The following is a 21,635-nucleotide window of genomic DNA, read 5'->3' on the forward strand; positions in this document are numbered from 1 at the left end:
AGAACTGCAGATGCTGGAGCCAGAGACAACACAGTGAGGAGCTAGAGGAACACAGCAGGCTAGACAGCATCAGCAGAGCAGGGAAGTTGACGTTACGAGTCTGGACACCTAAGTTTCTGCTCCTCTGATGCTGCCTGACCTGCTATATTCCTCTAGCTCCACACGATATTATCCAGCCTCTTCAATGTGTTTCCTAGTTGGTACATCAATTCATCCTCGCATCATCCTCATGAGTGTTTATGCCCTTTCTCTCATGTCTATTTATTTCATCAGATGCAGATTAAACTGCACAAATCCACAGTTACTGAAAAAGGACTGGACCAGAACGACAATCAGGGGATGGTCCTGGATCTACGGCAATACACTTTACCTCTGCTGGTGGGACTCCTTCTGGAGGACGACACTGCAATAGAACCTCATGCTCCAGGGATACGTCTGTTCCCAGTGGTTCCTGCTCAAAGTTCTTCCTTAGGTCTGGACAGAACAAGAAGAAGTCACAGGTGAATGTGTGCTATACCACAGCTTCTGACAAAACAACTAAAATAATTATCATGCAACCAAGGTTTCCCCTTATTATTGCCCAGAGTCTATATTGTGTCAGCAACGTGCCTGGCTCCAGGAGCTTTGTTTGAGGTGCACAGAGGGTAACTCTGTCTTACAAGTGACATCTCGGCCTCACTGATCAACTTGCAATGGTGTCATGCTTCAGTTTGTCCATCAATGCTCTTGATCAATTCAGTGTGAATGCTGCTAATACAGGCACATTGTTGAGTTTAAACAACTGATCATAAATCATTACATTTTAAGATCGTATTGGTTCAGGGTGAGACTGGTCTTCAGGTGAAAGTGCCCGATTGGATAAAGGATAATTACAACAGTATGAGGGCAGGAACTGGAGAAATTACACTGGGAGGCGTAACTGTTTGAGGGTAAATCCACATCTGACATATAGGAATCTTTTCAAGGCCAGTTGATCAGAGTTTGGGACCGGCATGTTCCTGCGAGGACAAGGATGGCAAGATTATGGAATCTTGTACAACATATGATATTGAAAGGTGAGTCAAAGAGAAAAAGGGAGCTTACGTAAGGTTTAGGAAACTGAAATCAGTCAAGGCCATTGAGGGGCATTTTATACTTTTTAGGAGCAAGAGGCAAGTTAGGAAAAAGTAGGTCCACTTCAGGGCAAAGGAGGGAGTTGATGCATGGAGCTAGAGGAAGTGGATGAGGTCCATCATGAGTACTCTATCTGTATTCAGCAAGGAAGTGCGCATGATACTCAAATAAGGCCTAACTAAAGTTTTACAGATCTACAACATAACTGTCAACTTCTGTACTCAATCCCCCAACCGATGAAGATAAGCATGCCATACGCCTTCTTTACCACCTTATCCATTTGTGTTGCCACATTCAGGGGGCCATGGACTGGCACCACTTATTCCCTCTGTATATCAATAGATGGATGATGGTAAGATTAGGGAGGGGCATGTGGATATTCCAGGGACATGTTAATATTAAGGAGGAGGTGGTATTGGGTATCTTGAAAAACATTAAGGGATATATGTCCCAGGGCCTGATGGCACCTGACCCAGGATACTGAGGGAAACAAGGGAGGAGGCACAGGGTAGTTTTGGAGGTTTTTGTTTTCTGGCTGAAGATCCGTGACCAGTGGTTATTCTACAAGGATCAGTACTGGGACCTCCTTTGTTTGTAACATATATAAATGATTTGAATGTAAATGTACATGGCCTGATTAGTATGCTAGCAGACAGCACGAAAATTGGTGGAGTTGTGAATAGTGAGGAGGGCTATCAAACAATACATCAGGATATAGGTCAGTTGGAAAGTTGGGCAGATGGAATTTAATCTGGACAAGTGTGAAGTGATGCATTTTGATAGGTCAAATTCAAGAAGAAAGTTAGCAGTAAATGGCAGGGCCTTTATTGATATACAGAGGGATCAAGGGGTGCCAGTCCATGGCCCCCTGAAAGTACAACATGAGTGGATAAGGTGGTGAAGAAGGCATACAGCATGCTTACCTTCATCGGTAGGGGGGTTGAGTACAAAAGTAGACAGTTATGTTGTGGATATATAAAACCTTAGTTAAGCCTTATCTGTGTATCATGTGGACTACTAGTCACCATACTATAGGAAGGATATGAAAAGGTTTGCCGGTACGGTGCCTGGTTTGGAGTATATTAGCTATAAGGAGAGGTTGGACAAACTTGAATTGTTTTTGCTAGAGCGTCAGAGGTTGAGGGGCAACCTGATAGAAGGAAATAAATTTATGAGGGGCATGGATAGGGTGGATAATCAGTCTTTTTCCCCAGGGTGGAAATGTCAAATACTAGGAGACATAGGTGTAAAGTGAGAGAGGGAAAGATGAAAGGAAATGTGAGGCAAAGTTATTTTACACACAGAGGGTGGTAGGTCCCTGGAACATGGAGCTGTTCAAAGCAGATACGATAATAATGTTTAAGAGCATTTGGAGAGAAAGATGAACAGGCAGGAAATAGAGGGATATGGAGCAGGTGACAGGGAGATGGGATTAGTTTAGAATGGCACCATGGTCAGCACAGACATAGTGGGCCAAAGGGCCTGCTCCTGACCTGTACTGTTTACGTTCATTGAAGTTTTCTACCTGTCAGAGAAAAGTAGTTCTGAAAGAATGAAGAATTGAAAGACTTGCATTTACTTAGCACCTGCCATGATTGCAGGGTCATCCCAAATTGTTTTCAGTCAATGCAGTAAACTTGAAGTGTCCTAAGTGTTTGTAATGGTTTCTGAGCTGCACAGTTTCAGGCCCAAGTTACACCTTCAGTACAGGAACTTTGGCTGAAACACCAGTGCAGGACGGAGGGAGTGCTGCACTGTCCGAGGCATCATCTTTTGTGTGAGATATTAAACTGAGGCCTTCTGGTTGATGCAAAAGGTCTGCATATTTTCAAAGAAGAAGAGAAGAGCTCTCTCCAGCGTCCACACCAATATTTAACCCTGAATGCAAATGACAAAAAAAGTTAAATTATGACCCCCACTGCGGGTAAAGGAATGTGTTCTGTGCAAACTTGACTGCCATACATTACAATAGCGACTGCATTTCAAACAAATTCACTGGCCCGCAGTAGTCACGAAAGGGGGTACGTAAGTGCAACAAACATAGAGAAAGCTGGAGAAACTCAGAAGCTCTGGCACCATCTGTGGAGAGGGAAAGCAAAGTTAATATTTCAAGTCCAGTATATCTCTTCCTCAGAAATAAATGCAGCTGTTTGATATTCCTTTAACACTAAGGAAGTGGCAATCAATTGGCAGCCCGACAGTTACCCTCTTACAACAGCAGATCCTGTTTTATTTGAGTGGTGCAATGTTACAGAATGTGATTCGTAGGATTTACCCCTATACTTGAATCCCACCTTTTTTTTAATGGTTTTGAATTTATCGTCAATGCTGGAAGGAGCAACTGAAGTAAATAGACTGGAAAATGTTGTTCAACCTCGCAGCAGTGAAAGATAAATGGATCACCTTTAAAGATGTTATGCTGAGTTTGCAGCACTGGTTAAGATACACTCTCCAAATGACAAGCTCACACCAGACTCACAGGATGATAAGCAGATCAGAAAACTGTTTAAAATTGAGATAACAAGAGGGAAAAATAGCCCTTACAATCCCTGAAAGGGAAAGGAATGGTGTGAGCAATAGGTTAAAGGCAAGAAGTTACAGGAACACATTAAAAAGGTGATTGGAAATGTTAGGATGGTGAGAAAAGCAGCAGAGATTGAACAGAACAGTGAGTCATAATAAGCAAATATGTAGCCAGACAAAGGTGAAAACCAGAAAAGAAAGAAATTGTCTTTAACTGAGGACAAGCAGAAACTGGTAAAAATTCTAAATGAATTCTCTATTCAAGTATTCACAGGGGAAGCCATACCCTCTTCTAGCAAAGTATAATCAATGAGCTGTTATACAAGAGATGGAAATCTGAGACAGGTGGATCGATTTTAAAACAGATAAACCCCCTGGGACAGATGATATTTATCCCAGAGTGCTGAAAAGACTAGAGGGTCAACTTGCAAAACACTAACAGTCATTAGGAGGCAAGCAGACGACAGCAGGGAGGATTGGTTAGAGGTTAAAATGGCATTTGCAGTCAAAAGGGGCAACAAGACAGAGACAAAAGACTCCAGGCCTGTTTAATCTGTCTTCACTCCCAAGTTAAACAGTGAAATCGCACATCAGGTGGAACCACGGGGATTCTCTGTACGGTAACGTCAATGGAGAAAGGTGTACTTTGACTAACTGTTTGCTGAGTTTGAGGAAGTGACAATAAGCCAAATAGGGAGTCTACAAATGAGCTGTACCTCCAATTACAGAAGTTTTTGTTTTGACAAAGTTGCACACGAAAGACTGTTACTTAAAATCTAAGCTGTGAGGATTCAGTGTAAGGAATGGGTACAAATAAACTGGCTGAAGGTTAGGAAACAGCAAGTTGTCTTTAGTGGTGTTACATACAAGGACTTCATGACTTGCATGGAATTTACACTAAAACTATATCCCAGCAACATTGTGTGGAGATATCCAACTGCATTCCACCAAGGAGTTAACATCTCAGGATATTTATGATAAGAGGGAATATTGGCAAAAAGACAGCAGAGGAAACCAAGAATATTGCAGTCTCTTTCTGCTCAAACCATGTGAACAGCTCCTCTCGCTGCAATCCTGGGCAGATTCGGGGGAAACCACCATGAAACGACCACATTAATAACATCAGTTCAAACATTTCCCCTTGAAAGGACAGAGAATCGGAGTGTGCTGTGAGAGTGAGGTGAGAAGAGAGAGAGGGAGCAGTGCCTTTGATCACAGTCAGTTTTGAAACACAAACTTCTAAATGTTGGCTCTCCCTTTTAAGATTTACCCAGTGAACTACACTGTTCAGACAAAAAATTGAAAATGAAATCGGCTGTGTATCCCACGGTCTGTCTTCTACACTCTCTACAACTGCAAAAATTAACATTTTTGCTTCAAAAGGGAGAGCGGAATAAAGGGGAAAGGGGGAAAAGTAGGGGAAAAGACAAGTTGGGTGGGAGGAAACTCATGTGGAAGTGAACACCAGCTATAGACCTTAAGGGCTGAATGGCCTACATGCTATGTGATGCATTTGCACAGTGCTCGATATCAGTCTGTTAAGGAAAGCCGAAAGCACACAATCTCCTTCCAACAGCTGCTGCCTATTGATGGGTATCGCTAACTTCAACCAAGTGGCCACCCGCTGTGCCTGGGAAAACTCAGTGGGTTACTAGATTACAAGTATCATTACTGCTGGGCCGATCCTTACCCTTACACCTAACTTTGCAGAGCTCTATATTCTGGAAAGACGTAATGGGTAGGAACACTGTAATGACTGGAACTTGGGCCAGCAGGATCTCATTGATGATGAGATCCTTGATTGGGGTTGTTAGGGATGAGATTGCCCACCAATGCTCTCAATGCCTTTCGGCGGGGTTGAGCACCACGGTGAGGATGGAGATCTTTATTTCACCCTCCAACTTTGATTTAATCCTGACCCTCCTCCTTCACTTGCATCATCTTTGCCAGGCTTTGCATGCTCCTGGTTCACTGGCTACATGGGTGTTTTCCTGGTGGTGGAAAGATTGAATGCCGTTTTTCCTCATTGGTGCCGATACTAAGTCACTGCACTCAAACAAACGGAGGCTGCTCTGGGGGAGTTAAGATATAAATAGGAGATTCAGAGAGTCGCCTCAGTCTAGGTACTGGCTCTGAGATGGCTGGTCAGAGCCCTTGTACTGAGCACATATAACAGGTGACTTGGTGATATAATACTCGCCCCCTTGGAGTTATTGCAAACACCTTGCCCCATTGCTTATTTCAACAACCCCCACTACCCACCCTCACCTAATCCAGCGCAGAGGTACGCAACTCTTCTTGCTGAGGTTAACACACTCAGCTCTGAGCTGGGATGGAATATTATATAAATGCAAAACATTTGTCTGTTTAAGTAGCACTCCAGATTATTTTGATAAATAGCTTTAAAAGTATTCGCTAGAGGTGAAGAGCTCTATGAATGTTTTTTTTCAATGTTCATCTTCGATCTAGTGAAATGCATTGAGCTTTTAAAGCTGACTCGTCCTTTTGTCCCTGAGAGAGATTTTAGAACTTTGTGTCACTCCATTCAGGAATTGAGCTCTTGGGGAAAAAAAACCAGCTAAACATGCGAGCCTTGGATTCTGTAAAGGAAACCTTTGGTGGGCTTTGAGCTGAGTGTTTTCAATTTGTGTCAGTGCTCTGAAATGGATGTGGCAAAGCAAAGTGTGCAGCAGAGGGCTGGAACTGTAAGAGCTCCTCTGAGTCATCTGGTATCTAAGGGACACCTGGGACTGATTACTGACCACTAATCTGATTGAGGGGTCCAGCTGATGTCACTAACTGCATGAGTGAACTGTGCTTGGTTTATCACTGTCAAATGAACCCTGAAATTAGATTAACTGCAGATTTCTAATCTCTGCTCTTACGTAGCATTATATACCGTATTCATTCCATTTCTGTTACAGGGATGCTGCTACATTTTTTCTGCACTGGAGAGTGAGACAGAGCGAGTCAGAACATGAGGGAGGGAGAGAGAGACTGGCTGGAAAAACTCCTCATTTTGGAGATCTCGAAATGAATTGAATCCAGGAAACAATGGATGGAAGGGTAGAGAGGAAGGCACTGGATTATTGAGGTGAAATATAGGCAGTTGAAGGAGGTGGTCTGGGGAAAGGGATGTGGCTCACTAACATTTACCCAGTGGAAACCTATGCTAGTTCAACGGTGAAGCCACTGGTCATTAGTATTACCGAAGAAAAGACAGGTTCTATCAAATTTTGTCACCTTGCAGCCAATATGACATTCTGCAAGAATACCAGATCGAGGGGGAAACCACACTGCATGACAGGAGAGTGCTGATTCATTGACAAGCAACAAATGTAAACAAAACTTTACTACTTATTGTCAATCAGCATTAATGGGTGTACTTTCCATGACCACACCTCTGGCTAAGTGAGGTTTAGTGGCACGGTCATTAGACTGTCAATACAGACACCCAGGTAATATTCTGGGCATCTGGGTTCAAATCCTGTCATGGCAGATGGTGGAATTTGATTGCAATAAAATGTCTGGAATTAGGAGTTTAACAATAACCATGAAGGCATCATTGATTGTCAGAAAAAGAAACATCTGGTTCACTAATGTCTTTTAGGGAAGGAAACTGCCATCCTTACCTGGTCTGGCCTACATGTGACTCCAGACCCACAGCTATATGGTTGACTCTTACCTGCCCTCTGAACAATTAGAGATGGTCAATAAATGTTCGCCCACATCCCATAGATGAATAAAAGGAGTCCACTTGCTAACCAATGCTACTACGTAGGGACATGGTACCACAATTAGAGCAAGCCCCTGCCACAGTAAAATTAAGAAATACTTCTCCATACAAAGTTCCTGAGGAGACTTGATCGGATGGATCTGGAAAGAATGCTTCCATGTGTGGCAGAATCTAGAGCTAGGATTCCAAGTTCCAAGAATAAGGAATCGCCATTTAAGACTGAGGTGAGGGTACTTTTTCTTCTCTCAGATGGTTGAGAGTCTTTGGAATTCCCTTCCACTGCACCACAGAAAGCATCCTATCCAGACGCATCGCAGCGCAGTTTGGCAACTGCTCTTCCCAAGACCACAGGAAACTACAGAGAGCTGTGAACACAGCCCAACCTATCATACAAACCAGCCTTCCATCCATTGACTCCATCTATTCTTCCCACTGCCTCGGGAGAGTGACCAATACAATCAAAGACCCCTCCTACTTGGGTCTTTCCACCCTCTGTTGGGCAGAAAACTATATAGGTTTGAATACATGTATGAACAAATTTAACAGCTTCTTCCCCACTGCTATCAGATCTTTGAACGGCCTCTCAAATATGAATTCTGATCTCACTCTCTGCAGCTGTAACACTTTATTCTGCACTTGGCTCTGCTGCCCTCACGCAATTCATATGGTACAATCTGCCAGTATCCCACACAGAACAATACTTTTCACTGTATCTCGATAGATGTGACAACAATTAACCAATCAGTCATTCAGTCTCAAAAGGTAATGGTATAAAATCTTTGAAATCTTTTTAAGACAGGGCTAGATAGATTCTCAATGGCCAAGGAGAATGATAGATTGATGTGTGATTTGCGGGAATGTAGAGTCGAGACTGAAATTGGATCGGCCATGATTGTACTGAATGGCAGAGCAGGCTTGAGGGGCAGAGTGGCCTGTTCTTGTTCCGAGGTTGTACAAAGGGTAGTCGAATTTTAGCACACTCTCCTGCAAATGACATTTGACCCGAGATAAACTGTCAATTGTACATCTGATGTTGATAGATGTTTGTTAGCCAATGGTATTAAGCAGTAAGGGACAATGACAGGCCTATGGAATCCAGTTGTCAATCAGAAGTTATCTAATGAAATAACGGATGGGATTATGAATGGAGGTTAAATGTACTCCCTCCCATGGCTTGCCCCCACACCTCAGTAAGTACCTGACTGATACATGCACCCTGGTGCTACACTGTAGGCCTACACCAACTGGAAAAGGCAAGAAGTCTCAGATAGATGGTGATTGACTGTCAGCTAAACAGCCTATTTTTTTAAAAAATCCACTGTCTAATGCTTTTACATCAGTCAGAGAGATATGTTTGCCGAAAATGACAAAGAAATATTGTATTTTAATGTCCCTGTGATTTTTCTCCAGGGTTGTGCACATCAGTGTCCTTGAGATTAACCTCAAATTCCTGGAGGCTACAGGCCAAACCTGTGGGATCAGTAATTTTAAATTGGGGGAACAGGCTCAGCTGGGAGCTGACTGGTTTTTACCCTGATTCTACATCTTTCGGTTTGTTTAAGAAAAACAATGGGAAATTAATTTCACAATTTCTCTAATAATCCAGCATGCTCCACGCTTGCCCATGAAGCCTCATTATCGAAGTTGAAGAAATATTTAGCCATCGATGCCTTCTCTTAAGAACTCAACTATTTCTCTTTTACAGTGATCTGATTCTGGCCACAAGGTCTTACTTGGTTTCTAAGCCAAGAGGTGACAAGAACCGAATTAGGCCGAATTCAGGAGTTCCGGGTGAATGGGATTACACCCTCTGTCAAATCAGCAACTGTTGCAGACAAACACAACACTGTCTGAAATGCACTGCTTGTGAGTGTGGTGTAGACAGGTCCAACTGAGGCATTCAATAGGGTATGAGATGATTATTTAAATAGAAAGCATTTGCAAGGGTAGACGGACTAGGCAGGAGCACGGCACTAAATTGTAATGCTCATTGGAGAGCTGGTGCAGATATGATAGGCCAAATGGCCTCCATCTGTACTATAACTGGGATTCTGTGACAAAATTTTACTTTGACTTCCAGAACCTATTGTGTCTCATTGTTTCCAATGGAATCACAGAACAATCTCTCACCCTATAGAACCCTGGACATTCGGTTGTCAAGTAAAACAAAGGCATAAATCAATAGATTTTTGAGTAGGAAGGGGTAATGATGAGGTGGGGGCCATATGGGAGTTGAGATAGATCTACCGTACTAGCTTATTGAATGCTGGAATAGGGTTAAGGGGCAGAATGGCGTATTTCAGCTCTTATTACTAACCAAGGACACCAGCAAATTGAGCTCAGATGAAGGTGTGTCACATTTTGACATTCAGCTCCAGGAGAAGATGATAGTTTATTGTTTTAGATCATTCACTTGTATAGTTCCTAATCAAAATAGGACCTGGCTAGTTCCTGTTTTGGCAAAGAGCATAACTAAGGATCATCAACACAAGTTAGTTACAAAGTAATCCAGTAGGGAATTCAGAAGAGACATTGTTTACTCAGCAATTAGTGGGGATGTCAAACTTGCTACCATGGAGAGTGGTTAAAGTGAGTCAGATAGATGCATGGCTGGCAAACAAATGAGTAGGTAATAGAGAGTGAGAGATTGAACTGAAGAAAGATAACAGCAAACTCAAGTGGAGCTGGTTGGGCCAAATGGTCTCATTTGGCGATATTTATTGTTTGCAACAGTTTGACTGGTTAAGCAATATCCAATGGCAAACAGAACCTGAAAGAACAAATGTAGAAGCAGGTGGGATTTGAACAAAAAACTTCTGGGTGAAAGACATAGTGTAAATGTAACTAGATCAGCCAGCTGGACCTCACAGAATATGGGTTCCCTAATCGGGGGTGTTAATCTGGTTCAATCAGGGACCCCTGGCTGACATAAAAGGGTGAATGTTAGGGATATTGAGGGGCTGAATGCCTGACTCAATGTGAAGCAGTGCTATTGTCAAAGGCTGTGCACTTGTAACTAAAGGGTGATTGGTGATGGGCATGCCAGCCCCTGAAGAGTTATTTCAAAAGGTATTGTGTGAGAGAAGAGCCCCCTGAATGGCCTGCCATTCCATTGTGTGGCAGAACACAAGTGCATAATGAGATTTGCCTCTCCACTGGAAACAAAAGCTTACCTCACCTGGTATTTCCCAAAGTCACCCATCCAAGTATCAACTAAGTCTAACCTACTCCTGAAGTGAGACACTTTCAGAGGGACATTGCAAGTTCAAATCCAGTTAATACTGAGTGCGTTCATCTCAAATGGAGAGTACAGAACAAGTGGCCTTAGTATGGGAGCTCACTTCCTGATTACTTCAATAGCAGTTGTTAAGTGTCAAGGAGCGATACGATTGGAGTTAGCAGAGGAAGGGCTCAGATTGGTCCAGGATCGCTCTGAATATTAGCTTGTTCTGAATGCCTCCTGTGATTGTATTGCCCTTCATAAGAAATTGGGTCAGAACAGGGGGAGAGAAAAGAGGAAAAAGTGATTTATTTTTTCAGGGGATGTGGGCATCTCTGACATTTATTGCCCATGATTTCCAAACGTTGCGCAGACAGTACCAAGCAACACTATAAATTCCAGTTTGTGGCAAGGAGCCCACCCAGGATGGTGAGGTGTGTAATGCAATATGAGGGTATACCCACAGGCAATGCGGACGTATGCTCTCCTGCTCTTGGTCGTTCCTGACGCACTCCAAGCGACGCACTGACACCAGAAGTCTTCTAAACCAAACAGCTCCTCCACCTGCTGCCGAGAGACCTCGATGTGAACTTCCCGAACCACCAGCCCTGCACAAGGGAAAAGAAAGATTACACAGAGCCCAAGGCTTGTGATGTGCCACAGTGCGGCAGCCCATACATTCCCATGTGACAACGGTTGGCTTTCTAACTTCTAAACCTTGCTCGCTTACAATCCTACTTCTGTGCCATCACCCAGCCTGACAGTCCAGTCAGACTTCACTGAGCTGTTTATTCTCTGATCTCCTCATCGCACAGCTCACAAACTTGCCGTAACACTTCAGAAACTGACATATCAATTTGAAATGCCTCATCCGTCGATGTGGAGGCCAGATGTGCCAGCCATTCTCTGCACAGTGATCTAAACTGCCAACTGTTTCTAGCAGCAATGGTGGAAGGAATTATGTTAGTCAGAACACTGGAAAAAAAAACCCACTCTGATCCTTTTTGGGTTCGTGCCTCATAATCTCTAGCACGTGCTTTGACAAAGAGGTTTATAACAGTTTTACACATAAACAAGCAACCACTTCTAAACATGAGCAGCTTTCCTGTGATATTACTTCTTGGCAATTGGAAAATGCAACATTTTATCAGGGCTGGGGTTTTTGTACCTTTTAAGCCACTCACCATCCTGCCCTGGAAATTTATCACCATTCCTTCAATGTAGCTGGGTCAAAATCCTCAAGCTCCCTCTGTACTGACATTGTAGGCTTACCTACAACTGCAGGAGTTCACCACCAGCCTCTCCAAGGGGCAACGAGGGATGGACAATAAAAGCTGGTCCAGTCAGCAATGCCCATGTCCCATGAATGATTTAAAAAAAGGAAAGAATACATATTCTAAGGCTGATCTATATCCACTCAATGCCATAAAATCTAATTGTTTTTAAGAACATGTTCAATTAGTATATGGTCAGTGAACTGCAGATAATGGATTGCGCCCATTAATTTCAGGTTATGAATCACAAAAGCACTGCGATTTCAAAATTGCTACCATGTGAGATGTATAGGGTCTGTATATATTATCATATTGTCCAAAGAGGCTTAGGTTCTGGGGATGATAGTGGTGTCATGTTAATGCTATGGTGCAAATTAAACTACAGGCTCAGTCTAACTCCCCTGGGATGTGGTTCAAACCTTACTAAGGTATTTGCTGGAATTGAATAAAATTGGAATTGAAAATAGTTCCAGAGTAATTAGGGATGGGCATTGAGTGTGATGTTCACATTTCATGAATGAATTTTATAGAAAAGTTAATGGATTCCAATATTCTATAGGGAAAAATAAGTAACTCGCATCAACATGGCTATACTTGAATGTGGTTCGATCTCTTGGATGACTCCTGTTCACACGACAAGTATGGGTTCAGTGGGTTGAAGGGTTCCCTACCTCTGAGTCAGAAGGCCTAGGTTCAAGTCAGAAGTGTGTCACAACATGAGGAATTCGGGAAATATCTGCCAGGATGAGTTACAATCATGACTTCATTTGGCTATCCATATCGGCTTGCTCTTTGCTGACACAATGCGTATTTGAAGAAAGGAAGAATTATGTTGTTGAAAGTTTTCACAGTTCACTCAGGACTGATATTGTCAGGATTGTCCTGAGGACAGATAAGTTTGAGTGGGCTTGTATTTATAAGAGTTCAGAAGGAAGAGAGGGGACCTGATGGAATTGTATAACAATTCTAACGGAACTGGATAGACTAGATATAGGGAGGAGATTTCCCCAAGTGGAGGAGTCTAGAACCAGGGGACACAGTCTCAGAATAAAGGGTGGGCCATTTAGGTCTGAGATGTTAAAACATTTCTTCACTTATAAGTTTGAGACCCTGTGGAATTCTCTTCCACCGTATGTCGAGGCCAAATAGCGGAATATATTCAAGAAAGAGATAGATCATGTTTGGGATATTAAAGCAATCAAGAGGTGCAGGGAGTATGGCAATGAGATAGAAAATCAACCATGATCATGTTTAATGGCAGAGCAAGGGCGAATGGCTTACTCCTGCTCCGAGCTTCGACAAACATGCTCCAGAAAGTGAGCGCTGGGGTGAGGCAGGCATGTTCTGTGATTTTTACCTTACTGGATGGTTACTCAGGTGATTCATTATAAAGCAACAATGTCAGAGCTACGGGGAAAAGGCAGGAGAAAGGCCCCACGATAAAATGATCAGAGAGCTAGTGCAGGCTCAATGGGCTGAATGGCTTTCTTCAGCACTGTCTGATTTAGAGTCTGTAAGACCTCACTGTCTGAACCCTGGCTAGAAGATTGTGTCCAGTTCTGGAATATACATTTGACGATGGATGTCAAAATCTCAGGGAAAACATAAGAGGACACAAGAAGTGAAGGATTTGACTTATGCAGGAAGACCAGGGAAGCCAGGGTGTGTTACTTTGCAGAGTAGAGAAAGATGAGCACTCAAACATCAAGCTGTTAGAAAAAATAAGGGGGAATTATTTGCATTGATGCATGAACCAGGTTTTCTTTCATTTATCTGTGGGATGTGGGCATCGCTGACTGGCCAGCATTTATTGCCTGTCCCTGGTTGCCCGTGAGAAGGTGGTGGAGAGCTGCCTTCTTGAACTGCTGCAGTCCACCTGCTGTAGGCTGACACACAATGCCATTAGGGACGGAATTCCAGGATAGTGACCCAGCAACAGCAAAGGAATGGCAATATATTTCCAAGTCAGGACGGTGAGTGACTTGGAGGGGAACTTGCAGGTGTTGGTGTTCCCATGCATCTGCTGCACTTGTCCTTCTAGATAGAAATGGTCATGGATATGTTAGGTGCTGTCTGAGGATCTTTGGTGAATTTCTACAGTGCATCTTGCAGATAGCACACACATTGCTACTACTGAGTGTCGGTGGTGGAGGGATCGAATGCTTGTGCAGGTAGTGCCAATCAAGCGGGCTGCTTTGTCCAGGATGGTGTCAAGCTTCTTGAATGTCATTGAGGTGACACCCATCCAGGCAAGTGGGGAGTATTCCATCACACTCCTGACTTGTGCCTTGTAGATGGTGGACAGACTCTGGGGAGTCAGGAGATGTACACCATTATGAGCGGCATGGACAGATGGATAGGAAACAGCTGTTCCCCCGAGTTGAAGGGTCAAGAGCAAGGGCATACAATTTTAAAGGGAAAGGCAGGAGGTGTTGAGGGGATTTGAGGAAAACACTTTTCACCCAAAGGTCGGTGGGGGTTGGAGTGCACTGCCTGGGTGGGTATCATAGTACAGAAGAGGCCATTCGGCCCTTCAAGTCTGTACTGCCAAATAGTTGAGACAGGAAATCTCAAAACCTTTAAAAAGCACTTGGATGAAAGCATGAAGCGTTATAACGTTGAAGGTTATGGACCTACTGTGGGGAAGTGGGACTGGTATAGATGGTGGCATATTTTTGGCAGTACAGACTCAATGGGCCGAAGGGCCTATTCTGTATTGTATGATTTTATGCTCAACAATGCTCATGTTAAACTGTGCAAGTGTGCAGCCCAGCAACTTTGGAAGATACCAAACAGGCCCTGTAGCAGGTGAAGTAACCATGAAAATTAATTTTAGAAATTTGATGTATTGAAAATGTTGAATACAGAGAGCACATTTTACAAGGAACACAGAGCAGTGATTAGAGGTCTCAAATTAACGTGGCTGGTGAACAACCCAAAATATTGTGACATCAAACTCACTCTGTGAAAGAGCAGCAAAAGCTGATTTAATAACAACTTTAAACAGAGAATTGGATAAATGTTTGACAGTGGGGTGGGAAGAGTCAATTGAACTTCTTGCTTTATTATGGACAGGGCATTCTGAAATATCATTCAAATTCAGTCTAGTGTTCTCAGTAAACAGGTACTCTGAGAATTCATTAACCAACACAAAGCATGATCTAGAAAAGCCATTGAGAGATTTATAAAGGACAGGAGAACAAAGAGAGTTCATTTTTCAGAAAAAAGAAACCAGCTGCAAACTCCCAAGTGAACACTGAAGCAATATTTAACAACGAACTACATAGGGAGCCACAAGGGTAGGTGACCAAAAGCTGAGTCAAAGTTAGAGGCTTTTGAGGAGCATTTCAAAGGAGGAGAGAATGGTCGAGATGGAATAGCTTGGGGGTGAATTTGAGAACTTTGGCAACTGAAGGTATGGCCACCAACTGCAAAGCAATTAAAGCCAGCTATCTTGCTGAAGGCAGAATGAGAAGAATGTGGCCATCTCAGAAAAGTGAGCACCTGGAGGAGACTGCAGAGGTCAGGAGGAGCCAGGTCATGGGTGAATTTGAAAATGAGGATGAGAATTTTAATTTAAGATCTTGCTTAACTGAAAGCCAATGTGTGTCAGCAAGCACAGAGGGTGATGGATGATTGGTGAGCAGGATTTAGTAGTAGCCAGGTCATGGGCAGCAGAGATTTTGATAACCACAATACAAAGCATGCAAAATAGGGATAGTGTGGTGGCTCAGTGGTTAGCACTGCTGCCTCAGAGCACCAGGGACCTGGGTTCAATTCCAGCCTCAAGTGACTGAGTGGAGTTGGCACATTCTCCCTGTGCCCATGCAAGTTTGCTCCAGTTTCCTCCCACAGTCCAAAGATTTGCAGGTTAGGGTGGATTGGCCATGCTAAATTTCCCCCTAGTGTTCAGAGATGTAAGATTTAAGTAGATTAGCCACGGTCAATGTGGGGTTTCAGGAATAGGGCTGGGTCTTGGTGGAATTCTCTTCAGAGGGATGGTGTTGACTTAATGGACTGAATGGCCTGTTTCCACACTGTAGGGATTCTATATTAAGGGGATGCTGCACTATCAGAGGATCTTGCTGCATGAGCCAACCTTCTCAGATGGGAGTTTGCACATTCTCCCCACATCTGTGAGGGTTTTCTTCGGGTGCTTCAGTTTGTGAGGTTAGGCGAATCGGCTATGCTAAATTGATAGTAGTATCCAGGGAATGCAACCTCGGTGGATTATCCATAGGAAATGAAGCATTCCAGAGATAGGGGAGGGGATGAGAGTTTGGGTGAGATGGTCTTTGGAGGGTTGGTGTTGACTTGATGGGCCAAATGGTCTGCCTCCGTATTGTAGGGTTTTTAGAACTAACCAGAGGCATCATGGAATAGTCAAGTCTTGTGAATAATGGCACAAGTGAGGGCTTCAGCAGCAGATGGACGGTGGCGGGGCAGGGGTGTGATATGACAGCGATGGAAATAGCCACCTTTACTGCTGATGCAAATGTGAGGTTAGAAGCTCATCTCAAGACGTGGCAACTTTTGCTTTAGAATCAAAAGTGGTCATCTGGCACCCAGTAAGATCCCAGCAACAACACTGAGATAATAAAATGTGAGGCTGGACGAACACAGCAGGCCAAGCAGCATCTCAGGAGCACAAAAGCTGACGTTTCGGGCCTAGACCCTTCAACAACACTGAGATGCCAGGTGCTAAAGTGAGGAATAGGTGGGGAGTCCTGAACATTGGGGAATGTTTCCCTTCTGGAAACAGTGCAGTGGGACCTTCACACACTCTTGGAGCAACAAACAGCCCTGATTTGACATGTTCTCGGAGAGACAGTAAACTCAATAATGCAGCCCATACTCAGCACTGCCTGTAATTATGTGCTTGAATCCTGACCTGGGGTCATGAACCTATAACCTTCTGGTTTAGACAACTGAGGCATTCTGACATAACTCAAGACTGGAGACAGGGGAATCAGTCTGTTGCCATTTCTTTTCCTGCTGAATGTCTTTTGAGAAATTCATGTGCAAAACCCAACACAAGCTGCATCACAAATTAATTAACAATGGGACTGGGTAGGCAGCTAAAAAATTACATCAGTCCTCTGGTGTACAGTTTCAACAGAAGCCATCAGACATATCGAATAACTTACTCTTTATTTACTCAGCAGAGTAACCTGGATACATTTCCTAAAAACAATTGTCTCTAATGTATTTTAGATGTACACTAACACATCCGGTCTCTACAGTTCAGTGCTGCCACAGGTAACAAGCCTTGGATTCAGGGAGTGAAGTGCCAGCCCCTCAAGTTGAGGATAAAAGGAGAAAACAAATCTCTTTACAAAATTCACTGCAATGTCTTCTGTGCACTTTTGCTTGATTCTATAAAGAAAAGGCAGCGTGCAGCAATCTGTTGCAAACGTATCATCATCTTATGCGCATGCTAACTTCCTCCCTAAACCTCTCCACCGCATTCTCCTCCCTCAGAACTCTGCTAGAAGTCTTCTTCTTTGAGTAACCAACTGGCCAGCTGTTCTCATGTCTCTGCCTTTGCCTTGGCTTTACATTTTGAGTGAGGGTGGTAAAACATGCTTTGCAATGTTTTGTGACATTAAAGGTGCTAATACAAAGGCTAGTTACAATCCCTACTGTGTGGAAGCAGGCCATTCAGCCCATCAAGTCGGCACTGACCCTCCAAGAGCATCCCACCCACCCTTTCCCTGTAACCGCGCATTTTCTTATCGCTAACCCACCTAGCCTACAAAGCCCTAGACACTAAGGCCAATTTAGCTTGGTCAATCCACCTCATCTGCACATCTTTGGACTGTGGGAGGAAACTGGAGCACCCGGAGGAAACCCACACAGACACAGGGAGAATGTGCAAACTCCACACAGACATTCATCCAAGGATGGAATCAAACCGGAGTCCCCGGCACTGTGAGGCAGCAGTGCTAACCACTGAACCAATGTGTTACTTTCTCCCACAGTGTGTATACAACATAAAGACAATAATTCCAGTCCTCTAATTAAATAGCCTTTGCTTCTGAGGGTTTGATTCTTTTTCACATACAATGCAAGAGTTCAAAAGACTTCCACTATTATTCACTTTCAGAGTCTGTAATCTGAGGATAGATTGCAAACACACTAATCTTGTTGACTTTATTCCTTATGTCCTTGGGATTGCTCAAATCTTTGGAACAATTCTGTCTTGTTAGAATTCTTTGAAGAGGTAACAAGTAGGTTAGACCAGGGAAACCCAGTAGATGTTATCAATCTAGACTTCCAAAAGGCCTTTGATAAGGTGCCTCAAGGGAGGCTGCTGAGCAAGGTGAAGGCCCATGATGTTCGAGGTAAGCTACTGGCTTGGATTGAGGATTGGCTGTCTGACAGAAGGCAGAGAGTTGGGATAAAAGGCTCTTTTTCGGAATGGCAACCGGTGACAAGTGGTGTCCCGCAGGGTTCAATGTTGGGGCTGCTGCTGTTCCCTTTATATATTAATGATCTGAGTGAAGGAACTGGGGGCATTCTGGCGAAGTTTGCCGATGATACAAAGATAGGTGGACAGGCAGGTAGTAATGAGGAGGTGGGGAGGCTGCAGAAAGATTTAGACAGTTTAGGAGAGTGGTCCAGGAAATGGCTGATGAAATTCAATATGAGCAAATGCGAGGTTTTGCACTTTGGAAAAAAGAATACAGGCATGGACTATTTTCTAAACTGTGAGAAAATTTGTAAAGCAGAAGTACAAAGGGATCTGGGAGTGTTGGTCCAGGATTCTCTAAAAGTTAACTTGCAGGTAGAGTCCGTAATTAAGAAAGCGAATGTAATGTTGTCGTTCATCTCGACAGGGTTGTAATATAAAAGCAGTGATGTGCTTCTGAGGCTTTATAAGGCTCTAGATAGGCCCCATTTAGAATAGTGTGTCCAATTTTGGGCCCCACACCTCAGGAAGGACATACTGGTGCTGAAGCGTGTCCAGTGGAGATTCACACGGATGATCCCCGGAACGGTAGGTTTAACGTACGATGAACGGCTAAGGATCCTGGGATTGTGTTCATTAGAGTTTAGAAGGTTGAGGGGAGATCTAATAGAAACCTACAAGATAATGTATGGCTTAGGAAGGGTAGATGCTGGGAAGTTGTTTCCATTAGGTGGGGAGACTAGGACCCGTGGGCACAGCCTTAGAATTAGAGGGGGTAAATTTAAAACGGGAAGAGGAGACATTTCTTTAGCCAGAGAATGGTGGGCTTGTGGAATTCATTGCCCTGGAGTGCAGTGGAGGCCAGGACATTAGATGCCTTCAAGGCAGAGATCGATAAATTCTTGATCTCACAAGGAATCAAGGGCTATGGGGAGAGTGCAGGGAAACAAAGAAACAAAGAAACCTACAGCACAGGAACAGGCCCTTCGGCCCTCCAAGCCTGTGCCAATCAGGATCGTCTGTCTAACCTGTCATATATTTTCTAACGCTCTGTGTCCATTTGCTCCCCGCCCATCCATGTACCTGTCCAAATATATCTTAAAAGACGCTAACGTGTCTGTGTCTACCACCTCCGCTGGCAACGCGTTCCAGGCGCCCACCACCCTCTGTGTAAAGAACTTTCCACGCATATCTCCCTTAAACTTTCCTCCTCTCACTTTGAACTCATGACCCCTAGTAATTGAGTCCCCCACTCTGGGAAAAAGCTTCTTGCTATCCACCCTGTCTATACCCCTCATGATTTTGGAGACCTTAATCAGGACCCCTCTCAATCTCTGTCTTTCTAATGAAAATAACCCTAGTCTATTAAACCTCTCTTCATAGCTAGCACCCTCCATACCAAGCAACATCCTGGTGAACCTCCTCTGCACCCTCTCCAAAGCATCCACATCCTTTTGATAGTGTGGCGACCAGAACTGTACACAGTACTCCAAATGTGGCCGAACCAAAGTCCTATACAACTGCAACATGACCTGCCAATTCTTGTACTTAATGCCCCGTCCAATGAAGGAAAGCATGCCATATGCCTTCTTGACCACCCTATTGAAGTGGAGTTGAAATGCCCATCAGCCACGATTTAAATGGTGGAATGGGCTCATTGGGCCAAATGGCCTTACTTCCACTCCTATGTCTTATGGCCCTGTGGTCTTTTTGTTCCATACAGAATATCACACCAATCTCTCCAGGGACAGAAATTTAGAAACAATTACAGATTACAGAGGATCCACAAAATGTCACTCTCTTCAGCAGTTTGGAATCAATATTTTAATGACAGAATTGCTTCCCTGCAAAGTTTAAACTTTCAGCTCTGGACAATAAATCATTGTTATTACCTGGAGTACACGATCCGAAAGGAGGCACATTCAATAATAGGTTTCAAAGGGAAATTGGATAAATAAATAAGGGGGAATATTTGAAGGGCAGAAGGGAAAGTGGGGCTAATTTGATTGTTTTATTAATGATCTAGTACAGGCACAATGGGTCAAATGGCCTCCTTCCTTGCTGTTTCATTGCATAATTTTGTGAAGCCTCATGCTAGAAGTCAGCCAGAGGAAATCTGCTCACATGACAGACACATCCATCCACTGCTGAACTAAGAGACCACTGGGTGCAGGTTCATAGTTCTTTCAAAGTGGAGTCGCAGATAGATAGGACAGTGAAGAAGGTGTTTGGTACACATTCAGTTCTGACGTCTTTGCTATAAGAAGGATGTTGTGAAACTTGAAAGGGTTCAGAAAAGATTTACAAGGATGTTGCCAGTTTTGGAGGGTTTGAGCTACAGGGAGAGGCTGAATAAAGTGGGGTTGGGGAATGAGCTGTGAGAGGAAGTGGTGGAGGCTGGTAGAATAACGACATTTAAAAGACATCTGGATGGGCATATAAATAGGAAGGGTTTAGAGGGAGAAAAGCCAAATGCTGGCAAACGGGACTAGATTTATCTAGGATATCTGGTTGGCATAGACGATTTGGACTAACGGGTCTGTTTCCATGCTGGACATCTCTATGATTATGACATCTAAAAAAGACTCTATCCTTCATCCCCATCATACCACTTGAACATTTGTTAAATCATCCCATTGTCTCCGGACCTATTGACTTCCTGAAGAACTTTCTGGCAAGGCTTCTTGATTAGCTCTTCATTAGTTTATGTCTCCATCACTCATCACACTCCTCAGTTTGAAGCAACGGACCTGGATCATGGCATATAATTTTGGTCACCTTACCTGAAGAGAGGTGTAGTTATGTTGCAGGCAATTCAGAGGAGGTTCACACGATTGATTCCAGAAATGAGGGTTTTGAACAGAAATTGAGCAGTTTAGGCTGATAGACTCTGGAGTTTAGGAGAGTGAGAGGTGATCTGATTGAAGTAAATAAGACACATAAGGGGATAGATAAAGTGGACTTAGAAAGGATGTTTCCTTTTGTGGGGCATCTAGGATGAAAGATCATAGTTTTAGGATAAGGGGTAGCAGATTTAAAACAGAGATGGGAAGAAATTTACTTTCCCAAAGGTTCGTGAATCTGTGGAAGTCACTTCCTCAGAGTGTAGTCGGTGGCGGGACACTGGATAAGGGGATAGATAAGACTTTTTATTCATAACAGGTTCAAAGGTTACGGACAGTAGTTGGAAAGTGGAGGTGAGGTTGAGATAAGATCAGCCATGATTGTATCAAATGCAGGAGCAGGTTCGATAGCCTGAATGCCTTCTCCTGCCCCTGGTTCTTCAGTTCTTAATATTTTGCACATTACCACGATATTTACAAACCCACAGGAAAAATCTGTTTTTCTCTCTTCACA

General features: G+C 43.6%; 1 protein-coding gene across 3 annotated transcripts in view; it reads right to left on the reverse strand.

The window, feature by feature from the left end:
• Window positions 1–21,635, reverse strand: part of unc5b (unc-5 netrin receptor B) — a 261,400-nt gene that overhangs the window by 69,164 nt on the left and 170,601 nt on the right. For all 3 annotated transcript variants that reach the window (XM_048563554.2, XM_048563553.2, XM_059640249.1), the window contains exons 3-4: window positions 11,057–11,200; window positions 371–474 (exon numbers count right to left, since the gene is read on the reverse strand). In XM_048563554.2, the coding sequence (XP_048419511.1) occupies window positions 371–474; window positions 11,057–11,200 (248 nt within the window). The remainder of the gene's footprint in view (window positions 1–370; window positions 475–11,056; window positions 11,201–21,635) is intronic.

The sequence above is a fragment of the Stegostoma tigrinum genome, chromosome 37 (assembly GCF_030684315.1).
Source record: "Stegostoma tigrinum isolate sSteTig4 chromosome 37, sSteTig4.hap1, whole genome shotgun sequence".
Classification (NCBI taxonomy): Eukaryota; Metazoa; Chordata; class Chondrichthyes; order Orectolobiformes; family Stegostomatidae; genus Stegostoma; species Stegostoma tigrinum.